We start from the raw sequence: 25,406 nt of genomic DNA, 5'->3' as shown, positions 1-25,406 counted from the left end.
GGACACGGTCATTATGGCTGAAAATTTGTTTTCTTTTCACCAAAATAGGGACTGTCCTAGCCTGCAACAACTGCTCTGCAACCTATGTCCTAGCAACAACCAAAAATCTGGATGTGACAGCTGTCCCATAATCGCTTTTGCAACATACACTCTTGCAACATCTACACAATATCTTAAGGCATCACCACCTCCACAACTACCTGCAATATATGCTCTTTCAAACACAACAAATCTCCATGAGACAATTACTTTACAACAATTGCTCTGCAACATACGCTCTTTCAAGAATAAAGAAAATCATTTTCAGACAATTACCATATAACAGCAATTGTTCTGCAACATGTTCTTGCAACAAAAGACCCTGTTAATATGATAAATTACCCTCACAATGATATTGCTTCACAGTGTATGCCCAGGGGCCTGTAACACAAAGCTGAGCAATAATTGTAGAACAGTTTTATTACAATTGATTGGATTGACTACACTGTATACAATGGTTCATGATTCATGAAAATCAGGAGTACGATCAATCGCTATTAACCATTGTGTTACGGGACCCTGGTATAAGGTGTGCAGCAAAATATAACACCCCCCCCCCTCCCACTTGATTGTCTGCAACATCCGCCCAAGGAATATTTGCTCTTCTTATAGGGGTTCTTCAGAGCATTGTTGCTGGAACATTATATTACTACAAAATCTTGAAATATGAGGAGCAATAGTTCATCTTTAAAGGTATACATTCCTGGGTTTCAAGAGGGCACTGTTGGACATTCTCACATGGCACCAGATACACATTGACACCAACTATACAACGCATGCGCAGATGTAGTGTTCTGAATGCCCGAACTCTTGGGCCCGTATTCTGAAGTCGGGTTTAACTTAAACTCAGGTTTAAAGTTGTGGTTTAATTATGGACAGCCAATTGTTACATAAATCACTAACGGTAGAGATATCATATTTCAGCTCATTTGGCTCTCAAATCATTCATAATTGTCTAGGAAGTATATAATGATTATTGTCTTCACCATCGATGAATCAGGAAAGAGCACAGTAAACATAAGAAACGTACAACTTAATAAAAAAAATGATACTTTTGGCTTCCCATACTTAAACCACAACTTTAAACCTAAGTCTAAGTTAAACCTGACTTCAGAATACGGGCCATTATGTTTTTCACTTCGTGTATGCTTCGGCTACTGTTCAAAGATCCTGGCAGGTTGGCTCTGCCTCTCTCTGCTGTGTGAAGTGACGTCAGCAGATTTTGGGCCAGCACCGTTACAGCCAAAAGCAGAGCAGCATATGTGAACTATGCATGTGCTACGCGGCTGGCTGATGATTGAAAGTTGCATGCAAATTATGTCGATGATCTTTGTAATGGCCAGGAGCCCAGGACAGCACGCAACATAAACGTCCAAAAGCACCCTCTCGAATTGTGGGAATGTATACCTTTATGAGGTCAGAAATCACTGAAAAGGGCCTTCTTGTATACAAGGTATTTCTTTGGGGAAAATGTTGAAAGCATAGAATTTTTTTACCGTTGTCGTAAACGTGGCATCCCTGAATACAAATCATGCAATGAGGCTCAACTCCCCTTGGTTTTATACATGACTTAAGACACACAATACAAGAAAAGATTGGACAATTATTATTTTTTTTGATGCACAACCTCTTGTGTTGTGTGCATATATTTCCACATGTACACAAGAAGCAAGTACTTTGTTATGTTCATTTTTTTTTGTCTTTCTCTCTCGTTGGCTAATGAACAACTAATCTGTACATAGTAAGAAACATCTAGGGAGTGTTCTGCCTGCCAGTGAACATGTGTCATCGATGGAGCTATTTATCCAGCAATGTGAATGCTCTATGATGCACCAAAGCAATTTGGTCTTGGTGGCATGCTACTCAGCTAGCTCCATGCAGATAAGCAGCATCGATAATACCTGGCAGGGGGAACAGTCCCTTTCTCAAATATTAACATAGTATTTTTTTTTTGCCATGAATGGAAATTTTGTATGAAAAAACACTTTATACATGAACATGAAAAAAAGGCCTTCTCCCTCAATACATGATAAATAACATGTACTGTATATGAAACACGGTTTACAGAGCGGTGGAACAAACTTTGCCTTTACCATCATCATCATATAAACATTTCATTTTTTTTTAATTTCAAAAAGAATAAAATAGAAAAAAACCACACATACATGAGAAAAATATAGATAGAAAGGCAACATACAAAATATGTTAAATGGAGTACCCATTTCGTCAACGTTCCTTGTCCCTCGCTTATTTTTGTTTACATTCACAATCCGCCGCATTGGACATTTACCACAAATACCTTCCAATAAGAGCTCAGGTAGGATAAATTTCCAACAAGTCTATAATTTCTCTATTTTATTTCTGCAATTCCATCTTTGCCTTTATAAATCTACACAATTTTAAAAGGATTTCTTTTAACAAGTACTACGATAAACATTTCAAACTTATTGTCCTGATCGGCACATTCAATGAATACTACAAAATTTTAAACACGAATCTTCCAGTTTTGGAAACTGAGTAATTACACACTTATAAGCTGGTTAAGTTATTGTGATTTGGTCAATTTATCAAATATATATAGAAAATGGGGCATTCATTCCACAGAGTGATCTGTGATGTATTTTATAAGTGACAATATGCTATTTTTTTCTCTTCCATTTTTTATTGTACACATTAATTTTGATGAGGAATATGCCAAGCACAATTTGGAGGGAATACAACAGAAATGTACATTTCAATTCCTTTAGAAGAAAATAATACTGAATCCAACAAGTGATTTCGGAGCTAACTACACAATCGATTTCCATAGTTGAAGGTTATACGCGAAGAAGACTGCATTAAAAAGAAGTTTTGAATGCTACACAGGCATCTGAGAGTCAAAGTGTGGTTTCTCAATGATATACTCTTAACAGGGCAACAATTATTTACATTTATATTAGTATGCACATCATTCGGAAGCAAAATTCTTGGGAAAACGAAAATGAGAAATTCCACAAACAAACCTAACTGTACATTTTATCTCTCTGGTCATGTGCAGCACTTTCCGATCCTACCGGAGAAAATCTTATGAATCATAGAACCAAAAACAAGGAGCTACATATAAAAAAATACAAACAATGATATTAATCAAAATCACAAATATACAAGAAAAAGTCTTGATTTAGATAATAAAAACAGGTAGCGACTTGAAAAAAAAAGGAAAAATAATATGAATAAACAAAAGCATGATGGAATGCAAGAGACATCTTAATGCCAAAAATGCGTAGTGACGTTAAGATAAATCAAACTTGAATCCATTTCATAAATCAAATTCGTTTTGATATTTTTCAAATGACTGTTTAACAGTTTAGAATTAAAAACTAGCATGCTGGAATAAGTCATGTGATTTGCTTAAGTGGTTCAGAAATTTACTCTAAATGTATATAAATTCATCATCAATACGCCTTATGTGATTCATCAAAGACCATACTAGACATTTGATTTGTATATTCTGTGCAATACACATACTAGAAATCTGCTTTACATCTTCTATGTATGACTGGACCCCTGGGATTGTGTTGATGTAAAGTACCTTGCAAAAAACATACGTAAAGAAGCTACAGGCTTATATATTGAATGGGCAAACCTAGCCAATGAACATAACAGCAGCACATCAATAAATGATAAAAGTGCTTGCAATTAACTGATAAGGTTAGGTGCAGATTTGAAACGACCTGAGAAGTAGTGCAGAAAGCAGGGCGACCATTCTGATACAACAGCTAGTTGCTCAAGTTACATCATTTGTTTAGTAATTTTGCGACATGAAGACAGGAGTCGGATTTCTGATGCCAATGTGCTGCATCCCGGCTAAAAGTAACCTCCTGCAGCACATCCGATGGAAAGGGCCGTGCTTTTAAAGTGATAATATTGTCTCCACATTGTCCCGGGCCTTCTAGACTCATTGTCACATTTGGCTCAATGTCTTGCATCACTTTATTTTTTATTGAATGGATAATTTCAAACTTTTTAATCCGCAGTAATTTAGAACAAATGGAATGGATGTTCGCCTTCAAACGCGAGAACAAAGCAGATTCCAGCATTATGCAGAAAATGTTCATGATAGATTCTCCCGATTCTCTCAAATATTCTTTAGTACCAGTACCTGCTATCCACCCCAATCAACACCCCCGCCCCTCCCTCCCCATTATCCACTACCCCTAGTCGTCTTCCTCGTCGCCATCATCCCTTTTCCTCTTCTCTCCCCTTGGTGCACCTTCCTCTGTCGAAGCAGAAATAAATATGAAAAATAAAAAACATAGTCATGGGGGTTATATTATTCTTGCCTGGTTCACAGTGAAAATAAGAAGACATTAATGGGGAAGTACCCCCTGATGATACAAGTTTGTTCAAATAAAAGCAAAAAGTATAAGTGAAGATTTCATGAAAATCTGTCACATTATAATAACAAAATTTGCAAATTGACCAAGGTGAGCATATAAATGATTTTTGTAAAATTATGGAAAACATTAAAAATTTCATTACTTTTGTTATTGACATCCAATTTTGATGAAATTTTCAGCATTTTCCTTGTTTGATTTTTTCTCTTTGTATTAAAATCAACCGTTTGTTGGGGGTGGACTTGTCCTTTAAAGTTGATATTCATTTTTTGCATGAGATTGAATAGTGATAGAAAGCATCTCAAGCAAAAAGATTAAAATATTTATAATAATAAATTAAAGAACTTAGTTTATGCTGGAAGATTTGGGTATGACAGATCTGATGAAAATCAACTGATTCAAAAACTTGATCACTGACTACTATTCTAGTCTCTTGGTCTATACCAAGCATCTCTTTCTTAAAACTTGTAATCCTTTAAATTGCTGAGAGAGCTTACGCAACATCTTCATTTTAAAGTGTTAGTACTCATGTCAATGAAAAATTGGAAAGGTCGTTTGATCACGAGTTAACCATGAATTGGCTTCTTATTGTTTACTTCTTTCCCAGACCTGTTTTTTCTTTGATTTGAAGAAATTAGCATCATATTTAGATAAACAGATACAGTACCCTACACCTTATATGCTTATGTCCAGTCTATAATACATTATGAATGTTTCTAGAATAGCTTGGCCTCAAAACAGGAAAGATTTACAGATTACAGTTCATCAAAATCCTGATACAAATAAAATTAAACAAGAATATCCATTATTAGAATGAATCATGATTCTTAAAACCTGTTTCAAGTGTTACAGTTTGATGGTTCCAATTCAGATAATAATTTCTACAAATACTATGTTATTTCAAATGGTGAAGGCAAACTTGTAAATATTTCATAACGAGTACCTATCCTACAAAAGATTTCTGAACATGCTTCAATAAAAGTTCACGTAAACACACTTTTAAAGAATAAAACAAATGCTTCAAAGGAGGTATCATACCATCATCCTCATCATCCTCGTCTTCATCATCAACGTCATCGACGTCAACATCGACCTCATTGTCAGGTTGGTAGTCCTCTTCATCTTCGTCATCATCATCCTATCAAATAACAAAAAAACAAAAAAATCAGTTTATATTTGAAGGTTTGCCTGGAGGTAATGATGTGCGAGAGGTTTGGTTTAACCTGAGAATGAATGTTGGATGAAATGATAGAGATGAAAATAAAATTTGAGAAAGAGAAATATGAAACTGAGAAGTATCATTCATGATTATAAAGTTTTATCTTTAACAGGACAGTTTAAGGAGAATGAAACCTTTAGAACAAGATAGGTTGTGTGAAAACAGAAAAATCAAAGAAACAGATCAACGAAAGTTTGATAAAAATCGTACAAATAATGAGAAAGTTATGAGCATTTGAATATTGCGATCACTAATGCCATGGAGACCCTCAAATTGGCAATGCGACAAAGATGTGTGATGTCACTTGTGAACAACTCTCCACATTACTTTAGTATCTATTTCACGTAAACTGCCTCTTTTTTCACATCTATCAGTAGAGCATGTATTCTTTCTATATAGGAGGGCATGTAATACAGATTTTTAAGAATACATCACGGATAAAGAATTTGTATCACCATAAGAAAAAGCAAAAAGAGACATTTTGGGGGTATTTTATAGTCCATCAAAGGGAAAGTTGTTCACATGTGACATCACACATCCTTGTCGCATTGCCATTAGGAGGATCTCCATAGCATTAGTGATTGCTATATTCAAATGCTAATAACTTTCTCATTATTTGTCCGATTTTTCTCAAACTTTCTTTGTTCTTATTCTTTGATTTTTCTGTTTCCACTCAAGGCCACTTGTTCCAAGGGTTTCATTCCCCTTTAACAAAAAAAGAAAAAGAAATTTACATTACAAGAGGCACATCTACCTCTGTTATACATGTACCTCAAAAACTTTTATCCCAAAGAAACATTCAAAGGTCTTTCTATGAGATGAATACCAAAGAAAAGCAGCCTTTTCTATTTGCTTACTTTTGTAAATGCTTTTGAATGAATCAATTTGATTTTCTTTCAATACTAGACATTAGATATCATATTATTTAGTTAGGTGAGGGATAATTGACAAAATCTTTAAAATACAATCAGTGACGATGTCCTAGGCTATTTGAAAGCACATATGTGACAGGATTTGCTGGAATTCAAATTATTCTATTTTAATTAAGATAAATAATTTCACACTGCAAAACTATATAAGCAAACAGTTACCACAAAATATTAAACCATCATCAAAATCAGTTATGTTTAATCCAGGGATGTTACTTAGCATTAATCTAGAAGCAAGAAATCATCTAGAATGAACCACTTCGTACACCCACACAAAACAAGTGTTTTCTATGTTTCTCTGTTACTGACCTGTCAAAGTTCATCAGAAGAACTATAATTTTATGTCCAATGAACTCATTAAGACTTCCCATCTCCCAACAAAAACCCCTTCAATAATTTCAAACAGTGTTTATACACTGGGGTTCTGCAACTCCAAACTGAGCATTAATCTTAACCCTAAAATGGCCGGGGGGGGGGGGGGGTTGAATCACCCCCCCCCTCAACATTTTCTGCGATCATTCCGCCGCGCGAAAGTTTTTGGCCGCGCCACTGGCAGAGTTTATACTTTTAAGTCTCGCGCATCTTTTGAGACCAAATTTACGACGCCCGGGTAGGCGGTTCCGAAATTACGCAACATTTTGTAAGTGCATGTCAGACAAAAAATTGTTCCAAAACGTGATTTTGTGTACAAAGTCAATGCAAATTTAGTTTTCTCATCTTATTCATAAAGATATGATTATTTTTACTTTAAACAGCTGAAAGTAATTGATTTTAGCATAATTATGCTTCAAAAAGGTTGTGCAATAAATCTGGTGAAAAAAACAAAGAAAAACAAGGAAATACATAAGAAATTGATTTCCAAAACGAAGTTTTTTTCCATTGTTAAGAATGCTACAAAGAATATTTTTACCAAAAATTAGCATTCTAGGAGCTTTATTTAGTGAAGTAGAGCAAAAAGTATGATTTATGCATAAATAAGCATAATTAATTCATATAAAATAAAATCTCTGTATTTTGGAAAATTTCTACCATACAGCCTTGTAGATTACATCACACACTACCAACGTGCAAATTTTTGCGGCGCTCGCACAATCGGCGGCCGAGATCTCAGGGGGGGGGGTTGAATCAACCTCCCCCCCCCCCCCCCGGCCACAGAACAGCCAAAAAAGCCTGGCCTAGTTAGGGTTCAGTGCTGATAATTGCAGTGATCCATAACTTTCACTAATTTTTGCTGATGGAAACCAAATTTTGCATATCAAGACTTACATGTAAAAAAAAGATATTCCCTCATCCATAAAAACCCTGTTAAAAGTCAACATATATATGAATTTAGAGCATGCACAAAAAGGTTAGCTGAGTACAGAGTGAGTAAAAAAAAAAAGAAGCTAGTCGCACTTGTTACACAATTGTTTAAATATTCTTTTTGCACACATGTAGAGTAGAGTATAAAGTAGGTTTTTCTTATTGTTTAACAAGATTTTTTTTCAAGTTCGAGTACAAAACTGTGTGAACATAAAGGATCATCATATCTCATTTGGCAGTGCGTTTTAACATGCAATCCATATCAAGCCCGGTATTTGATTACTTTTTCACCAAAACATATCATAGGATTCCAAGGCAGTATTGTCACCTCTCATTACCTATAAATATGGAATCAAAAAAAAAAAAAAAATGCATTCAACCTAAACACAGTGCAAGAATATGTTTCATTCAAGTTGTAAAATAAGCAATATGACATGTGCAACTTTTTTTTTTCAACTCACACTGTGGTTAACTTGTGTTAACAAAAGACAGCTTACAGCAAGCAGTTGAAATTTTGATTAGGGTGCAAGAAAAGCAGGGTGGTTTTCGGATGGACACGTCAACAAAATTAAGTACAGCGGCTAAAGCCAGACACCAGAGTGAAATTCAAAAATTGAGGGAAAAGTTTTATGAATATAGAAGGAATATGTTAGTCCAACACACATACATACCTCCCAAATCTGAAATTCATGAAAGAGGATCAAACAATCAAGACTTTTTACAATATTCTCCAAATTTCAAAAAAATTAAAGTATAAATAATTTGAAAAATTATCAATTTGGTAGACATGGTTTTTTACTTGCAATGATTTCCCATTAATCAGCAAGTAATTTCCCTAATAGAATTATGAATAAATGTTCTGTTCTTTAAATTTTTTTGAAAAAGTTCAGACTAAACACATTTCTCTTCTTCTTTTCTGGGGGGGGGGGGTGGAATTACAATCAGGGCAGGTTCTTACAAAGGGTTGTGACTGGTTCTATCAATCTCAACCTTTGATTGTGATCGATTCTACCAATCTTAAATATGGAAAGCCATCAATGCCAAAATCCAGAATGCATCTCTGATTAATGAGTTTAATAGAGTGCACACACTGCCAGAAGATGCTTGTGGCTCTAGCCCGGCAATATGATGCAAATCTCGTGTTGCATCCTTGTTTTGACCAATCAGTATCTTGAGACACTTTGTACAATTCTCCAATGACAAATTTTGTCAATGATGGATTTCCATTGTGAATGATCAGATAAATCACAAATCTTTGTGAGAAGGGGTCCCGTTCCATCCGAAAACCAAAGGATATTGGGGTTTGAGCTCAGGTTTGCAATTTTTCAAAGCGGCTCTTACCCCCAGGTCTGACTTTTGTAAGTAGTTGAGGCCAATATTGTCACTCCCTTCTACCTCATCATCCTCCTCATCCTCATCGTCTTCATCATCATCTTCATCATCGAGGTCATCATCATCGTCATCGTCCTCATCATCAAGAGCTGGGTCGTCATCTTCATCCTCATCTATTATTAAAGGAAAAAATACAAAATTGTAGTTCTTTAGAAGAGAGGTATAGGGCTCCAGCATAGCTTAAGAAATGCAATGAAATTATTTTCATGAATTCTGGATTTTATTTATTCATTTATTTATTCATATTTTATTTATATATATATTTTTTTTTTTGGGGGGGGGGGGAGTGTGGCAATATGTTAGAAGGGGTGCAATAGGATTAAGGAATAATCTAAAAAGTTACAATGTACACCATGAGGTAAGAGCCTTCCTGTTTGAATGTACATCAACAAGATTAAAAATCAAGTCTGCCTGGAGGCATCTCTGGGAGAAACCCCAGCCCCCCCCCCTCCCCCTCCCGATTTGCAATACTAGTATATGGACCGGCAACCCACTCCCAGCCTAATCATACACAGATTTCCATACACCCCCTTAGCCTTGTTTGGTAGCTTTATATACAAAGCATACATCATTGAATGATTGACGGTCATTTACCAACAACATTGAAACCTTCAAATCTGAACTAAAGACCCATCTTTTCCAGCAACTTTGTGAATAATGTGTGAGTCGGCACATTTGAAATTCATTTTGAATGCATTTTTACAAATAAATGGCGCTATGCAAATGCCGTTCATCACCATCTTTATCATTATCTTTATTTTTGCTTTAGATTAGTTTTTTTGTTTAATCAATAGTTACCTGAATCTTCGTCCGAGTCGACATCTTCAACGACAGCATCGTCTTCCTCATCCTCCTCCTCGTCTTCTTCATCCTCCTCATCTTCCTCATTTTCTGTACCTAATTAACAGAAGAAGGAATAAGATATGAATTTACAATGTATTGTCATGCCTATAGTAGGGCAAACTTTACAGCTGTATATTGTGTAAATTAATCTACCACATATATTCATCAATTTAACTTGCAACTATTTGTGTACTATTTTACTTGTCAATCTCAGGCAGTATTGAATTTCATAAAAAAGACCAAAGATATATCACATTGTTAACATCGATAACTGGTGATTCTACACTCGCCACACATGCAATCAGCCTAATTGCCAAGACGTAGCAGAGCAACAACAAACTGAAACTATTTTAGTTTGGTGCCATGATAAAACAAGGTGGTTCACGAACCACAAGTCTCACATGATTTCGCGATCAATAAAGTATGCAATAATTATCTTTTGACCCCTAGATGACTTTAGACCCTATCATCCTCAAAGAACACATGTGTGTTAATACCCAAAGATCATTGCACAACAACTTAAAAAAAGGAGGAACATGACCTTATGTCATTTAACCTTTGACCCCATCATTCTCATGAGGTCACACGTGGTATTGCACAAGGATCATATGTACCAAGTATGAACATAATTGATGCAAAAATAAAGAAATGAGAGCAAGTTGAACAAAAACTTTAACATTTTCTAACAGACCAACAGGAAAAGTGTTGACAAGGTCTCTGCCGAACTTCGTTCAGACAAGACAAAAATTGCTAGTCATAAGTGTATAGATCTACATGATCATAAATTTATAATACTCTTTTTTTCTAATTCATCGATTCACAAACTAATACAATGAATAGACTGTAATAACAGAGATTAGTATCGATAAATTAAATCCTGGTTAGAATAAGGAGAGAGAGGAGTACGACAGGGAAAGATGAGAGAGAGGAGGAGGAGGATAAAGTGAAGAAGAAAGAGAAAAAGTTCTAAACTTAGATGAAGGAAGATATAAAGAAAGGTAATTAAATAAGACCAATTACATGTAATACTCAATAAAAAGTGTGTACATGTAGAATACTGATGATTATGCCTAAATTGCAACATCACACTTTGCGAGGAACATGTGACCCCACTGAGAGCGTTCCCATAGCAACAAGACCACTTTACGTGAAGTGGTTCTCAAAAACAGTTCAAGAGATTGTGATGAGAAGTTGAGAACGCTAGTGAAGCTATCTTCTAAACTAATTTCCTGAACTCAAGTTCAAGAAAGTAGATGAGAGTGGGGTCTTAGTAGAAAATCTGGAGAACAATAGTAACGTGATGAAAATGTAGTTTAACTCTTCTCCCCCCAATGAAAATAAAAAGTTGAAGGAAGCAATTCCTTACCATCTTCATCCTCGTCTTCTGAAGGACTTGAATTGTCCGCTACATCCCCACTTGATCCCTTGAACCCGTCTAAGCTCTTGAGCGACGTTAACAACTTGAAGACTTCTTCTCTGTAGTTAGTTAGGCGTGTTACATCATTGTGGAATAAGTCTAGGTGCGTTAGCTTTGGTAACTCTTTCTGTGATGGGTAAGGGCCAGGGAAAATTCAATTTTCTTTTTATTGTCCAGGGTACTTTTCACAAACTACTTGCTAAATCTACAACATTGGTTAAGCTTTAAATTGCAGTGAATGGGAGCATTTCAGACATCAAATTGCCCTAAGCTGCCTGTAAATTTATTTTTTCTTTAATTCAATATTCATTATCAAGGCTTTTCCTTCTAACAGGGAACAAGGGTCATTTGTAATTGTATTACCAAAATTATAGTAAATAAGAGCCTTTTTTTGCTTTGCTTTACTAATAAAATGTTCAGACTCAACCATGACATGGTTCAACATATCATTGTACAATTTAAATTGTTGAAAAACATGTACACGTACTGCATATCAATTTTATCACATGTGCAATAAAAGTCACTTTGGACAAGTCTTTTGGGCATATCGGTTGTGCCATTTTTTGTCATTGCACAGAATAATTTTGCTTGTAAATGTAATAACCAAATTTGAGCGTTTTTTTTTTCACAAGAAAAAAAGCTCAGTTCTGAAATCTGATATACAAATTACTTTGACGAGCAGTCTCTAAAAAAAAAAGGGGAACAAATTGCATTGCGATACAAAGAAAATTGTTCCCTGTATTGCCATATCAAATTATTAATCACTATTATATTTGATAAATATAAATTCCCACAATGATTCGAAAAGGAAATTAATGCCCAGGCCTAATTCAAACAAAACTAATAATGTCAGCTAAAACATTGGCAGACTGTCCTGTACTCACCAAAGGTTCTAATGCATTAATCGTTGATATTTTGTTGTTACTCAGGTTAAGGTGTGTGAGGTTCGGACATCCGGTAAGAAATTTTAAGTTAATTTTGATTGCATTATCGCTTAATTCCAGCTGTAATAAAGAGAAAGGAAGAAAATCATGGTAAGCATATTTCGTTCAAAAGTGCACACGAAAATTCGCTATCATTTACACTATATACTGTAGTCAAACCTTTAGTATCCACCAGGCAGTACAGAAAAAAAATGTCAACGAAATCCTATTAATCCTATTCTTGGGATTAAAAATATAGTTTCCCTTAAAACCTATATACTGTAGTTACGTAGACACAGCCTCTAGACAGGTCAGATTAACATCAGCTCCCCTCCCCACATTATAAAGGGTTGAAAGGTGATATGCCCCTAAAATGTCCTGATATTAGTCCTTGGTTCAGTTGGTTGTATAGAACCAAGCTGTAAACTGAATTCGGGTACAATCCAAATCAAATGTAATTTGACATTTAGTACAGCTTTTAATGTAGCCCCCTGCCCCCATACAAAAAGATTATAATACTTTTTTTTTCTGATTCACAATTTTCACATATGAACTGACAAACTCAGGACACGATTAAATACCAAATACTTCTGAGTTTGTAAGTCAGGGCGAAGCATATTATAGTGTTCAAGGTTTATTAGACATTTACATACAAGTACACATACATGTACCTACACTGTAGTTTTAAATAGGTGAATCGTACTGATTAGTTTACAAGAGGGACTGTCCCCAAGTATATGAAGTTTGACCTTTTCCTGGCTTCTTATTTATTTCAAGCAAATAAGGCTAAGTTTTCCAGTTTATATCAACAGTAATACTAATGTTTTCACTCCATTTTAGGCGAAGAAAACAAACTTGACCACATGAATGACAGATATTAGACAATTACATGTACAGTGTAGGCCTACAATCTTTTTTTTATTCACAAATATATCAGTACTATAACTATTCAGTTTTAATATGGAATTTGTAGTAATACTAATAAAGCTTGCAAGCATACAATTGCTTGGAGCATTGTGGCCCAGTGGATAAGTCTCCAGACATTGAAACAGAGGGTCGTGGCCTCGTGGGTTACACACCCAGCTACATGTATGGCATAGCTCAACTCAACCTAGGCGAGGTATATGTAAATAGGTAACAGCAGAAAGTAATTCCTCAATAGATTTGAGCACTGGAATCGATAGACTAGCAATAGCTGGGTAATATAGGAGGCTTAGGAGCACCTAACAAGGCGGATGTGTGAGCTACATGTATGAAAGTACCCTATAATTACATTATTCAAAGGTCAAGTCCACCCCAGAAAAATGTTGATTTGAATCAACAGGGAAAAATCAGACATGCACAACGCTGAAAATTTCATCAAAATTGGATGTAAAATAAGAAAGTTGTGACATTTCAAAGTTTCAGGTATTTTTCACAAAGTACATGTAGTTATATGCACAATTTAGTCACATGCAAATGAGAGAATCAATGATGTCCCTCACTCACTATTTCTTTTGTTTTTTCTTGTTTGAATTATACAATATTTCCATTTTTACAGATTTCATAATGACGACTTAATTAAAATGAACGACATAATGTTAAACAATGGTAATTCCACATGTTCATAGAGAAATACAACTTTGATTCACAGGACAATGAGAAAATTTGAATATTTCATATTTCATGATTCAACCCCCCCCCCCCCCCGGGCAGTTTTAAGGTTAAATGATCCCCAGTTCTCACAGAGTGATAAGGGTTCTCTCTTCAATTTTTTTAATCTCACAAAATTTTGTACTTCAAAAGCAGTCAATTGAAAGTTTAATTGGAGCAAAGCGATGAATTCACAAACTTAGAATCTGCGTCAAACACATAACGAAACAGCAATTTTAAAGTTGCCCTTTACTCACTCACAGAATGATTTGAAAGACAAAATGCAAACTTTTCATTTATGATAAATTCTTTAAAATCTGCAAATTTCCTGAAGGTATTTCTTAACAGTAAAGTTGGTAGAGAACTACTTACCCTTTGTAGTTTTGGAAGCTTTGGGAAATCCTGTAGACTCGTGAGTCTCGTGTTGATCATGCTTAATCTTTCCAAACTAACAAAGTCATCTGTGAGTCCTTCGATCTTGCCTCCACTATTACAGTTATCGAGCATCAGATCAGTAACCTAAAAACAAACAAACACAACAAGATTCAGAATTAAACTCTTTAGGGTCCTGTGACTCCTGTCTCATTGAGTCATTAATGATCTGTATATCATACAATCTCAACAACTGAAATATATCAATGTCACCACTTTACATATAAAGTACACAAAATTTTCTTATTAAAACAAAGAGTAGCATTGGTTATTGGTCAACACAACGTGCACATGCCATTGCCTTTGTTACATTATACATGTATCTCATATTTTAGAAAACAAATACATGTATACCAAACATACATGTATATTCAAAATGTTGGTGTCACTTGCATTCCATACAGTACACGTATACAAGATGTAAAATTCTGATCAATCACATCAATCACAAATCTTCCTACATGTAGATGGAAACAGGGGTTTCACAAAGCTTCATGCTTAGTGCCAACACAACACCCACATATGCAGTAGATGCATCCACAGACAGCAAGACCTCTAAAAGACTGCTGTAAGACCATGAAACTTGCTTGGTCTTTCAACAAACTTTCAAAGTTCTTATTGGTAGTCTTTCCATGATCTTTCGGCAGTCTCTCAAGATTTTTGCGGAGATTACTGTAAGACTCACGAGAGATCATTGAAGGACCAGGCAAAGTCCATGGAAAGAATTTTGAAAGATCACTTGTTGCATAAAAGATCTCTGAAAGACCATTGAAAGATCTCTTTAGGACAAGTCTAAGACTAGTAAGACAAGAAATATCCATCAGTCTTTCAGAGTTCTTTGAGGGGTCTTTCTGAGCCATTCCAAAGAGATGACAAATTTCAGTGATCTTGGAGACTGCTGTCAGACCTTGCCAATTTTGGTCTTTGAAAGGTCCTTCAAAGGTCTCCCCTCTGTAAAGCCCCCCATTCCACAGAGGGGAGACCTTTGATTTGACCAATGTGGTGATGTGTTTTCTATCAAATGCCACTACATTTGTATAAATTTAAGTGCAACTCTAAGTCACACAATTGTGAAACAACCCAATTTGTACTTCCAACGATCTGAAGGCAAAAGAACACTTGCCATTTATACATGTATGCAAGGCTCGACATTAGCGGTGGCCCGGGGCCACCAGAAATTCACATCGGGCAACCATTATTGATAAAATGTTAAGTTTTGGTGGCCCGAATCGGGCAACCAATAATTTTCAAAAGTAGCGCAATTTTTCTCCCGATTTTGCACGCATTTATCAACTTTCTACAGTTCAAATTGCAACCCAGTTCGTCATGCGCCCTTTTTGTTGATCTACACACAAATACACACACACAGTTTGCATATTAGGCCTACAGTTATAGCATACAGTAGCTATTATCCAGCCAGCCGCACCGGCCGGCTGGCGTGAGCTTTGCATGAAGCCACTAGCCTGCATACAGCTGTGCTCTAGATCTAGCTCAGCCTATTCACACTCTGGGAGCTGCGATAAAAAATGTTGCTGCTTAGAAATCTTCCACAGAACTTTGAAAATCTGAGTCAAAGTCACATTTTACACCAATGAAATGACATTCTACAGTCTAAATTACGAAAATTTGGTGTACCCTGATTATTTGCAAGCATTAAAAAGAGGAATTATGACCTCTCTTTTGACTACAAAAGACCGATTTCCAAATGAATTAATACACATAAAAACACATAGGCATGTACATCACAGTCCCACATGTGCATTTGTATGTATGTTGATACTTGGTTTCTTTCGAAGCTGTGTCTTTTCTAGCCAAAAATAAACAGTTTCTTTCTTTCTTGTTTATAAATGACTTCTTAAACCACTCTTGAGATACTTTGGGAAGGCATTTCATTGATATGAAATGTGAATTTTTTCAACATTTTGGCAAATATAGGGAAGGACTTTTCTCACACTTTTTTTCCAGATATAACTATTGCCGTTTTCTTCTTATTTTTTTTCTTTCATTTTTTTACAGCACTTGGTTAAACCATTTATACCCCTTCCTATTGAATATACCTGATTGAAAAATATGTTTCTACTGAAAATAAAATAATACAAACTAAAGGATATAAAAATAGAAATGTGCCATTTCCAGAAGGTAAGTGAAAATTATTTGCTTGGCTTTTAATTATATTCCAGTCAGAATAGACTGTTGCCACAGCTGTTAAAAAATATTCGTAATGGCTTCTTAATTTTCCCCTTTTCCCCATGTTTATATTAATTTTGTTTTATTCATTTTTCTTTCACTTTTTTTTCTCTGAATTTTCTTTTCTTTTTTTCCCTGTTCTTTGTTTTTCCTTTCTTCATTTTCTTTCTTTTGTTTCATTTCACTTATTTCTTTTATTATTTTTGTTTTCTTTTTGTAATATACTTTTTGAAAATTATTTTCATTTGTTTCCCCCTTTTATGCATTGTTCTAATTTTTACAACGATAGAAACAATTTATATTTTACCACAAGCCAATTAGCAAAAACAGCAAACAAGGTTTACATACAAGATGATAAAGTGAAAGTAACTTAGTGGTAGTGGCTGCAGAATTAATATTTCAGAAGTTTGTTTTATTAATTTTTAATGTGTTTCTTTATATTTTTCGGGCCACCAAACTTTAATATCGGGCCACCCAAAAAAATTATTTGATGGTTTTGGTGGCCCGAACGGGCCACCATCAAAAAAAGTTAATGTGGAGCCTTGATGTATGTAAATTTTGTACCAACAAATGATATAAATGGCAATGTCAATACCATCTGGTTTGATTTCAGCTTGTACAAAAATGCATTGAAATTATGATTGTTGGTATTACATGTAGGCCTAATGTATTTTAAATTTCATTAAAAAATGCAATATTTTTTCTCCAAAATTGCAAAAGGAACTTGAAGTGACACTGAATGACTGAACCAACACACATTTTTCAAAGATGAATCATATGTCTGTACAAGTTAAGAGTAAAACATATAGTATATATCATATGGGTTCACAACATGGTTCTTTCTTCTCCCAACTTTCTCAACACGAGATGGCACTATTCAATGTGTAAGTGCAGTGTCATATGGAATCTGGCAAATATTGTTAACATGGCAACACAACAACATTAGAAGAATTACAAAGTATGCAAGTACCTGAAAGTTTTCACTCTACAAAAATTAAATCAAGCTAGTATGAAACTGTAAGCTGTTCAATGTATTAAAGCTATGATTGCACTGAGGAAATTAAATTACATTACGGTACATTGTGTGTTGGATATTTTTTGGAATTATTATTTCCCCCTTTTTTCATGTTTCTTGATCAAGGGTAGGTATGAAAGAATCAGAAACTTTCTACATTTACGGGGCTACTTTTCACGACCTACAGCTACTGCCTAAATTCACAACATTAATACAGTACATAGCGAATTGGGATTTTCCAGGGCTCTTTTGGGGGAAAATGTTTTTGATTTGTGACGTCATATGTACTGGCAGCTGCCCCATACATTATGTAATATAAAATGCATGAATTTCAATTCTTTTTATGGTACATGATGACTAAAAATTGCCTTCTTTCAGGAGCGGGTGTGAAATAAATTGTCAGTTGATAAAGATTTACTGAAGGTACAATAATAATTGTTTTTTTTAATTCTTGTGAAAAGGAAATTTCATTGATTCTTCTTAATTCACGATACATAAGAAGCTGCTCGTATGTGACATCACAAATAAAAAATAAAATACAATTCTAATAACTTTTTAAATCTTTGATGGATTTTCCTCAAACCTTCACCAATATTTTTTCATATTTTTTTCCTGCTATTAGTCAATAAACATTTTTTTTCAGGGTGAAATTCTCCTTTAACCTTTAATAAAGGTTCCCACTGTGACATCACCATTTTTATTATTATTATATATCATACAGATATTGCCTATCTAGCATTTCCTCTCCCCGACGGAGTTATATTTTTCCCAAGGGATTATATTTTACCCGAAGCGCTGAGGAAAAATATATTCCCCCGAGGGAAAAATATAGCTTTGGAGGGGAGTTGAAAAGTTATTTATTAAAAAGATAGACCAGGCAATATCTGTTATATTATACAGTCTATGTGGATTCACCATCAGAGATGCATTCATCATCTGGCTCTCTGATTAACCCGAAATTCTTGCTGTGCACAGCTCTGATCCATCTACGTCATAATAATTTTTTGGGGAAAATACATCAAGCACGTTCTTCATGCAATCGACGCGTCAACACTAGCGCGTACATCAAATAAACTACCTGATTACGCAACTTGTAAGCAGCGAGAGACGTCACCTTAGTGAATATAACGCCGCAATTGACAATACAACGCAGTTATATTCACTGACATGACGTCAAAACCTAGAATATAACAAATGCGATCCTCGCAGCTATGGTCATGGGATGGCGTATTGATCTATCACTGAAAAGGGTATATTTCTTGTACTAAAGTCCTTAACCACAACAAAGTAAACAAACTTCCAAACTCCAAAATACAACAAAGTTTGGTTTGTTTGGGTTTTTTCTGTCAAAACAGATGTATGATTTTGCAGGTGTCATCACACTGGTTATGCTGAAATGTTGAATACCCCGATACCTACATGTTTGATAATCTGTGCACCTTTTTATGCTGTATCAAATGATAAACCAGACACAAATTTCAACTTGCATTCTAGCCATTACTTTCATGTTTTTTACTTTGGAATCCATTTTTTTTTTTCATATTCAGTCAGACACCCCCTGCCATTCGTGCACATACTATTTGGGTTAAACCAGAAGTGGATCCAGTAAATATTATACCATTTTAAAGTGTGCCCCATCCCCCTTGAAAGTGAGGACCCTTTTTTTTTTTTTTTGTCAAATTTCTTGCAGACTAAAATCACTAAATGACCTTCAAGTCCTTCATTTAGATGAAAACCTTTTTTTTTCTAGCTTGTCAAATTTTCATTGGAAAATTGCACCCCCCCCCCCCTCCCTTTGGAAAATCCTGGATCCGTCACTGGATTAAACTTATCATTAGGCAACAAAAAAGAATGAAAATATCATCTATTAACTTTTACAAAACTTTCTACTAAATTACTGAAGACTACAGTATACAAGTATTACAAAATACAAGGTCCATATTTTATCAATCTACATCTCTAGATCTACTTTCAGGCAGATCTCTTCGGGATTAGAACTTTTTCTTCCCACAATTCCATCATTTTGCAGGTTTTTGTTTTCAAAATCAATGTTTGTTTTCCTCAACTTTGCTGAGATTTGGTTCATTCTATTTTCCTGGCTGGTTGGGTTGTCAATAGCATCATATCATCCCACTTAAAACATAACTGTTAATTAGTACATTCTGTTTTTAAATACAGGGGAACTATTAGAGGGGGATGCAGGGCGAATTTGCCCCTAAAATGCCCAAATGAGCCCTGAAAATTCTCATACCTTGCATGCATAGCCACCTAGGGTCCAATGCCATTATGTAACAAAGTCTGGCTGGTCAGAATAATTCTGCACAGCAGAGTGGTTATGGGAAATGTCGAGGATGGGGGTAGGCAGGCATGTATGTGTACATTGATATTCAACCAACCATCCCCCCCCCCCGCCATTTAGGGTTAAAAGCCTGGGGTAAACCTGGGCCCTGTCTTACAAAGAGTTACGATTGAGCCAATTAATCGTAACTCTATGGAAATCCATGTGTCATAATTTTTTCTCCAGGAAATTTGCAAAATGACCTTTGTAAACAAAGGAGAACACACCAAATTGTCAAGAAATCAATGAATTTATGGATATACATTCATATCTAGAATTTTTTTGATCAAACATGCATTTTATATGTTGACTTTGCTGGCTTTCCATAGTTGCGATTGATTGGATCAATCGCAACTCTTTGAAAGACTGGGCCCAGGGCCCTGTCTTACAAAGAGTTATGATTGATCAAATCAATCACAACTATGGACGGCCAGCAACATCAACATCTATTATGCATTTATTTTCTAACTATGAGTATGATGTATATTCATCATTTCATGCATTCTTTGTTTCATTGAAAATTCACTGTGCTTCTCTGTTTACAAAGGACATTGCGCAAATTTCCTGTAGAACAAATTATGACACTGATCATCTGATGGTGATGGATTTCCATAGAGTTATGATTGATTGATCGTAACTCTTAATTTGTACATGTTGTAAGACGGGGGCCCGAGTCTACCAATATTTGTATCAATTCTGATAAAACCAAAACAACACTGACACTGAGTATATGGAAGTCATCCACACTAAAACACAGTGTTATTGACAATTTGTGCACCACTGGCACTGACTGGCAGTGTGGCACTGCCACTACTCATAGCCCTCACTACGTCCTCCCAATGAGAGCTGAGCCTGGTGGGTCGACCTGTCTGGCTGAGCTGACTTTCCATGAAAAATGCCAAAGTTGACATTTCAATGTTTTGACTGAACTATAAACATGACTAATATTTAGCTCCTGCTCAAATTTTACAGATTACATTATAACACTGCCTCTAGCTTTGATTCATTGTTGATTTCGGCACGCACGATCACTCCAGTTAGAAATTATTGAACAAAAATGACGAGCCGAGAGGCCTTCTTTTATGTGTGGCGCGAATTCGCGTCGACTTTGAATTTCAAAAGTTGTACACACATCTCAACGTGCTACGCTACGTTATAATGGTAGTGCTGCATGCAGCGCAGACACATGTGCACTGTATGGGGAATACACAAACCGTTTAGCTCTATGGCATCAACTTGGTCAACGACCGTCATTTCTAAACAGACATGGTTGGGTATTGGAGGATTTTATATGGTATCAGAAAGGTTTTAAGTTTTCAAATCATGTGGAATATATTCTTATGATATAACGTAAGTGACCTATACTAATGAAAAGTTTGAGAAATACTTCGAACAATGTGAAATTTTGGACACAGAATTATGTTCCGACCAACGAAATGGGTAAAAAAAATGGCAGCGATCCTATGCATCTGAAAGTAAAACACAACAGTCCACAAATGAGAATAACAAGCGGAACACTGAATTTTATGAACAAATATTTGTAATGAAAATTACCTTCTGCGGATCTGCACCACGTAACTCCAGCTCGATTCTCCGATCCATCGTGGGTGCTGTTGTCATGCTCCTCAAAACTACTCCCTGCACTTTCCGATTGTCGGCGGGTGCGCTATCGCTAGTTCGAGCTGAGCAGTAGTAAAATTTGTAGAGCTAAGTTAGCCGGTCGCGGGGGTACGGTACCTCGATCATACACTGCGTCCAACGTATATACACGCGCTGTATGTGTTATCTCACTGCACTAGCTGGCTGGAGCTAGCAACTCCTTGATTCGGGCTAGGTAACTGCCGCGCATTGGTCGATTGGAATTGCATGCTTTTCGTACACACGGTACGGCGATGTGTATATTTCGTCATTGACTGTACAACAGTTTACAATAGACGTGCAATAGACGTGTAGCATATAGGCCAACATGTATTTCTGTGTAGAGAAGGCGTAAGCACGGTAATTTAAAGCTGCATTACTTAATCATGTGCATTTGCTTCAGAAGGAATATGCATAAAGTAAACCAGAAAATAATATCTATACAACGTAAATGATGAGATTTATGATAATAATGATAAATGCTGGTACTGATACTAAAATGTTAATTCAAATAATATCAATGTTAATGATAAACTTTATAAATCCGGGTATATCATAGGCCTAATAAAAATACAAATAAGTGATAATAATGATGATCATGATCATCATAATAGATAGATACATATAGATAACACAATAAAATGAAGATATCAACAAGTAGGCCTAAAGAAAGTTAAAAATGGCATTAATGAATGATCGACGTAAAGAAGTTAAAGGTCAAGTCCACCCCAGAAAAATGTTGATTTGAATAAATAGAGAAAAATCAAACTAGCTTAACGCTGAAAAATTCATCAAAATCTGATGCAAAATAAGAAAGTTATGACATTATTTTTCACAACAAAGTGATATGTACAATTGAATGACATGCAAATGAGACAATCGACGATGTCCTTCACTCACTATTTTTTTTTTTTTTTTTATTGTTTGAATTATACAATATTTCATTTTTTACATATGTGACAATAATTAAGGACCACCATGACTGAATCATATAGTATTAAATAATAATAATTTCACAGGTTCAGGGAGGAATTAATTGTTGTTTCACTTGATAATGAGGAGAAAATTCGAATATTTCGTATTTCATATAATAAAATACAAAAGAGTGAGTGGATGGCATCATCAGGCAGTCTCCTCATTTGCACATACCGACCAGAATGTGCAAATAACTGTTTTGTGAAATTAAGCAAACCTTTAAAATGTCATAACGTTCTTATTTTACAACCGATTTTGATGAAATTTTCAGTGTTGTGCTTGTTGGATTTTTCTCTTTTTAATCAAATCAACTTATGGGGTTGACTTGTCCTTTAAGAGAAATAATTTTTCACTTAATTCCTTTATGAACAGATTGAAATACTTATTTCGGTCGTACCAGCATTACGATTCATGAAAGTGAATTAAAAGTGGATTATTATGACTACCTTTGAATATCAGTCGACATTCCCTGATTATAGTTTTTTTCATACATCAGGGGCAGTGGCAGGGGGCACTTCCCCCCACCCCCACCCCCCCCCCCCAAAAAAAAGTAAACAAATTAAAAAATTATCCGTATGAAAAAAAAATCACTTTTTTTTCAAAATGAAATGCGCCCTTTTTCAAAATGAAATACCCTCATGGAGTAAAATAAGATAAATTTTTTGGTTAAAAAATAATCAAATTTTTGGCTCGCGCTTTGCGCTCTCATCAATTATTGTTTAGTAAGGTACTCATTCTGTCCTTGGTTACAAAATGCTTAGAATGTCCAGTTTTCAGGTTGGAATATCACAAATATTTGGCTCACGTTTTACTCTTGAATCAATTATTATTTAGTAATGTAGGCCTATTCATTATGTTCTTGGTTACAAAAAGTGCTTAGAAGTCAAGTTTTCAGGTTGGAATATTACAAATTTCACCTCAAGCTTCGCGCTCGCATTTTTCGATTGGTGAGATATGTATATATTATTCACCAGTCACTAAATGCAGTCCTTATCAGGGTTTTTTTTGCTGGTCAGTATATTTGAAATTTTCAGCTCACGCTTCGCGCTCGCGTTAACTCTTAAAAAGTGCTCGAAATGTTGAATTTTCGTGTCCTATTATAATTATGAAATGTCCAAAAGTTTGAGCTCGCGATTCGCGCTCGCAACATTTTGCAAGGAACGATGCCCTTTTACTGGCAGTTATTAGTGCCATAAAGGCCAGAAAGCGAGTTTCACAACTTAAGATTTGAAAAACTTTCCAACCCGCTCGCGGAAAAAAAAAAAAAATCAAAGCCGGAATCAGTGTGTTCTTATCAATCAGAAATCACTTCAAATATGCTTTGCTCAACTTGATTACTACAAAAACACACAACTACTTCACGCAGATGATAATCTCATGGTAAAAATATATGTTTAGTGCACCAAAATGCGCCGGTTTGACATGATAGTGCCCTTTTTTTACTTTACCCCCCCCCCCCAAATGAAAATACGTTCCGCCGCCCCTGTTATACATAAAAAAAATGATTATTTGGTAAATCCTTTTTTTCTTCTCACGTTTTCAATTAAACCAGAGGTGCTTTTGAATTGATAGGAAACCATATCTAAAGGTGTGGATGCAGGATTGTGATGAAAATATCATGTAAAAATCTATCAACCCATAAAATTTTTGTATTTAAAATTCTTATATTTTGCTCTGTCGCTTACGCTCACTGGTAACTTTTAAGAAAGTTTGTCCCATACGGCATGTCTGCCCCTAATTTTTCATTGGCTCGATACGTCTCTTCACCGCCCTTCAAGTTGTGCATGCATATCGCTGTTTGGTGTACACTGGGGTGTACACTGTGTCTGATTTCCCCCTTTTAAGGTCATTTATGTCTGCTTAACTTTTTTTTTCCTTTTTATGTTTCAAATTAACTGGTTGCTTGGGCACAACTGGAATTTCATTGCCCAATTATTTCCCCATTTATTTATTTATTAATTTTTATTTTTATGGGGGGTATACGAATCACAAATCTCCTAATTTTTTTACAATCAGGATAGTGTCAAAAGTAAAATCACGTATGTAAATACTCAGGAATTTTTCATTCTGGGGATATTTTTCCGCCAGCTGAGCTATGATTGATAGTATAAACTTAATGGCCCGAATTATCTAAGGGTGGCTGACTTTGGCCCACTGGGCTAACTATCCCCCGAGGGCTATAAGTTAGCCACCCTTCGAGAATTCGGGCCATTATGTTACAAAATATAATGTGCATTCATTGTGATGTCATGATAACCACGAATTTTCATGGTCGGCGCGCGGGCGTAATGACGTCACGCTATCGGGATTGGGGATTCCCCTCCCCGCGCCGCTGCTATGCTGCGCGCTGCTCCATTCAATCTCTTCGCATAGTTATGTCATAATGAGCCCGATTGCTGCTGCGCATTGTGACGTCATAATTCAGTTCACAAATATGATGGATGTGCATTGTGACGTCATAATGAGATAACGCACGGTGCGTAAATCTACAGACACAACATGCAAACCTTGATGTTTGTTTTGACGCGTGTACGCGAGATGTCTACACCGGTTTATAGTATTTTGATTTGCACTAGCTTCGACAGTGAATTGCATGAGATCATGCTGAATTAGCTTGACAGCAATTTTTTTATGGTAAACAAATTTTCTTGATTTCGTTTTGCTTACAGACTTTTTTTAATCATCACTCATTATAAATATTGAAACCATTTTTAAAATATTATTTTAATTCCGTATAAACATATCACAA

The 25,406-nt window shown here is 35.5% G+C and overlaps 1 protein-coding gene across 2 annotated transcripts; it reads right to left on the bottom strand.

The window, feature by feature from the left end:
• Positions 1-2,145: 2,145 nt before the first annotated feature.
• LOC129257520 (acidic leucine-rich nuclear phosphoprotein 32 family member B-like) lies at positions 2,146-22,055 on the bottom strand. Of its 2 annotated transcripts, none has more exons than XM_054895860.2 (8): positions 21,599-22,055; positions 14,445-14,591; positions 12,402-12,521; positions 11,467-11,644; positions 10,056-10,154; positions 9,207-9,370; positions 5,454-5,553; positions 2,146-4,297 (listed from the first exon to the last, which is right to left on the bottom strand). In XM_054895860.2, exons 1-8 carry the CDS (start codon positions 21,662-21,664, stop codon positions 4,236-4,238), a joined length of 936 nt encoding a protein of 311 aa, XP_054751835.2. In that variant the 5' UTR covers positions 21,665-22,055; the 3' UTR covers positions 2,146-4,235. The 2 variants fall into 2 exon arrangements, with proteins under 2 accessions (XP_054751835.2, XP_054751836.2); XM_054895861.2 differs by having other exon boundaries at positions 9,261-9,370; positions 21,599-22,029.
• Positions 22,056-25,406: the final 3,351 nt, after the last annotated feature.

This window comes from Lytechinus pictus, chromosome 3 (genome assembly GCF_037042905.1).
Source record: "Lytechinus pictus isolate F3 Inbred chromosome 3, Lp3.0, whole genome shotgun sequence".
Lineage (NCBI taxonomy): Eukaryota > Metazoa > Echinodermata > Echinoidea > Temnopleuroida > Toxopneustidae > Lytechinus > Lytechinus pictus.
This window is presented reverse-complemented; position numbering and strand designations above follow the sequence as displayed.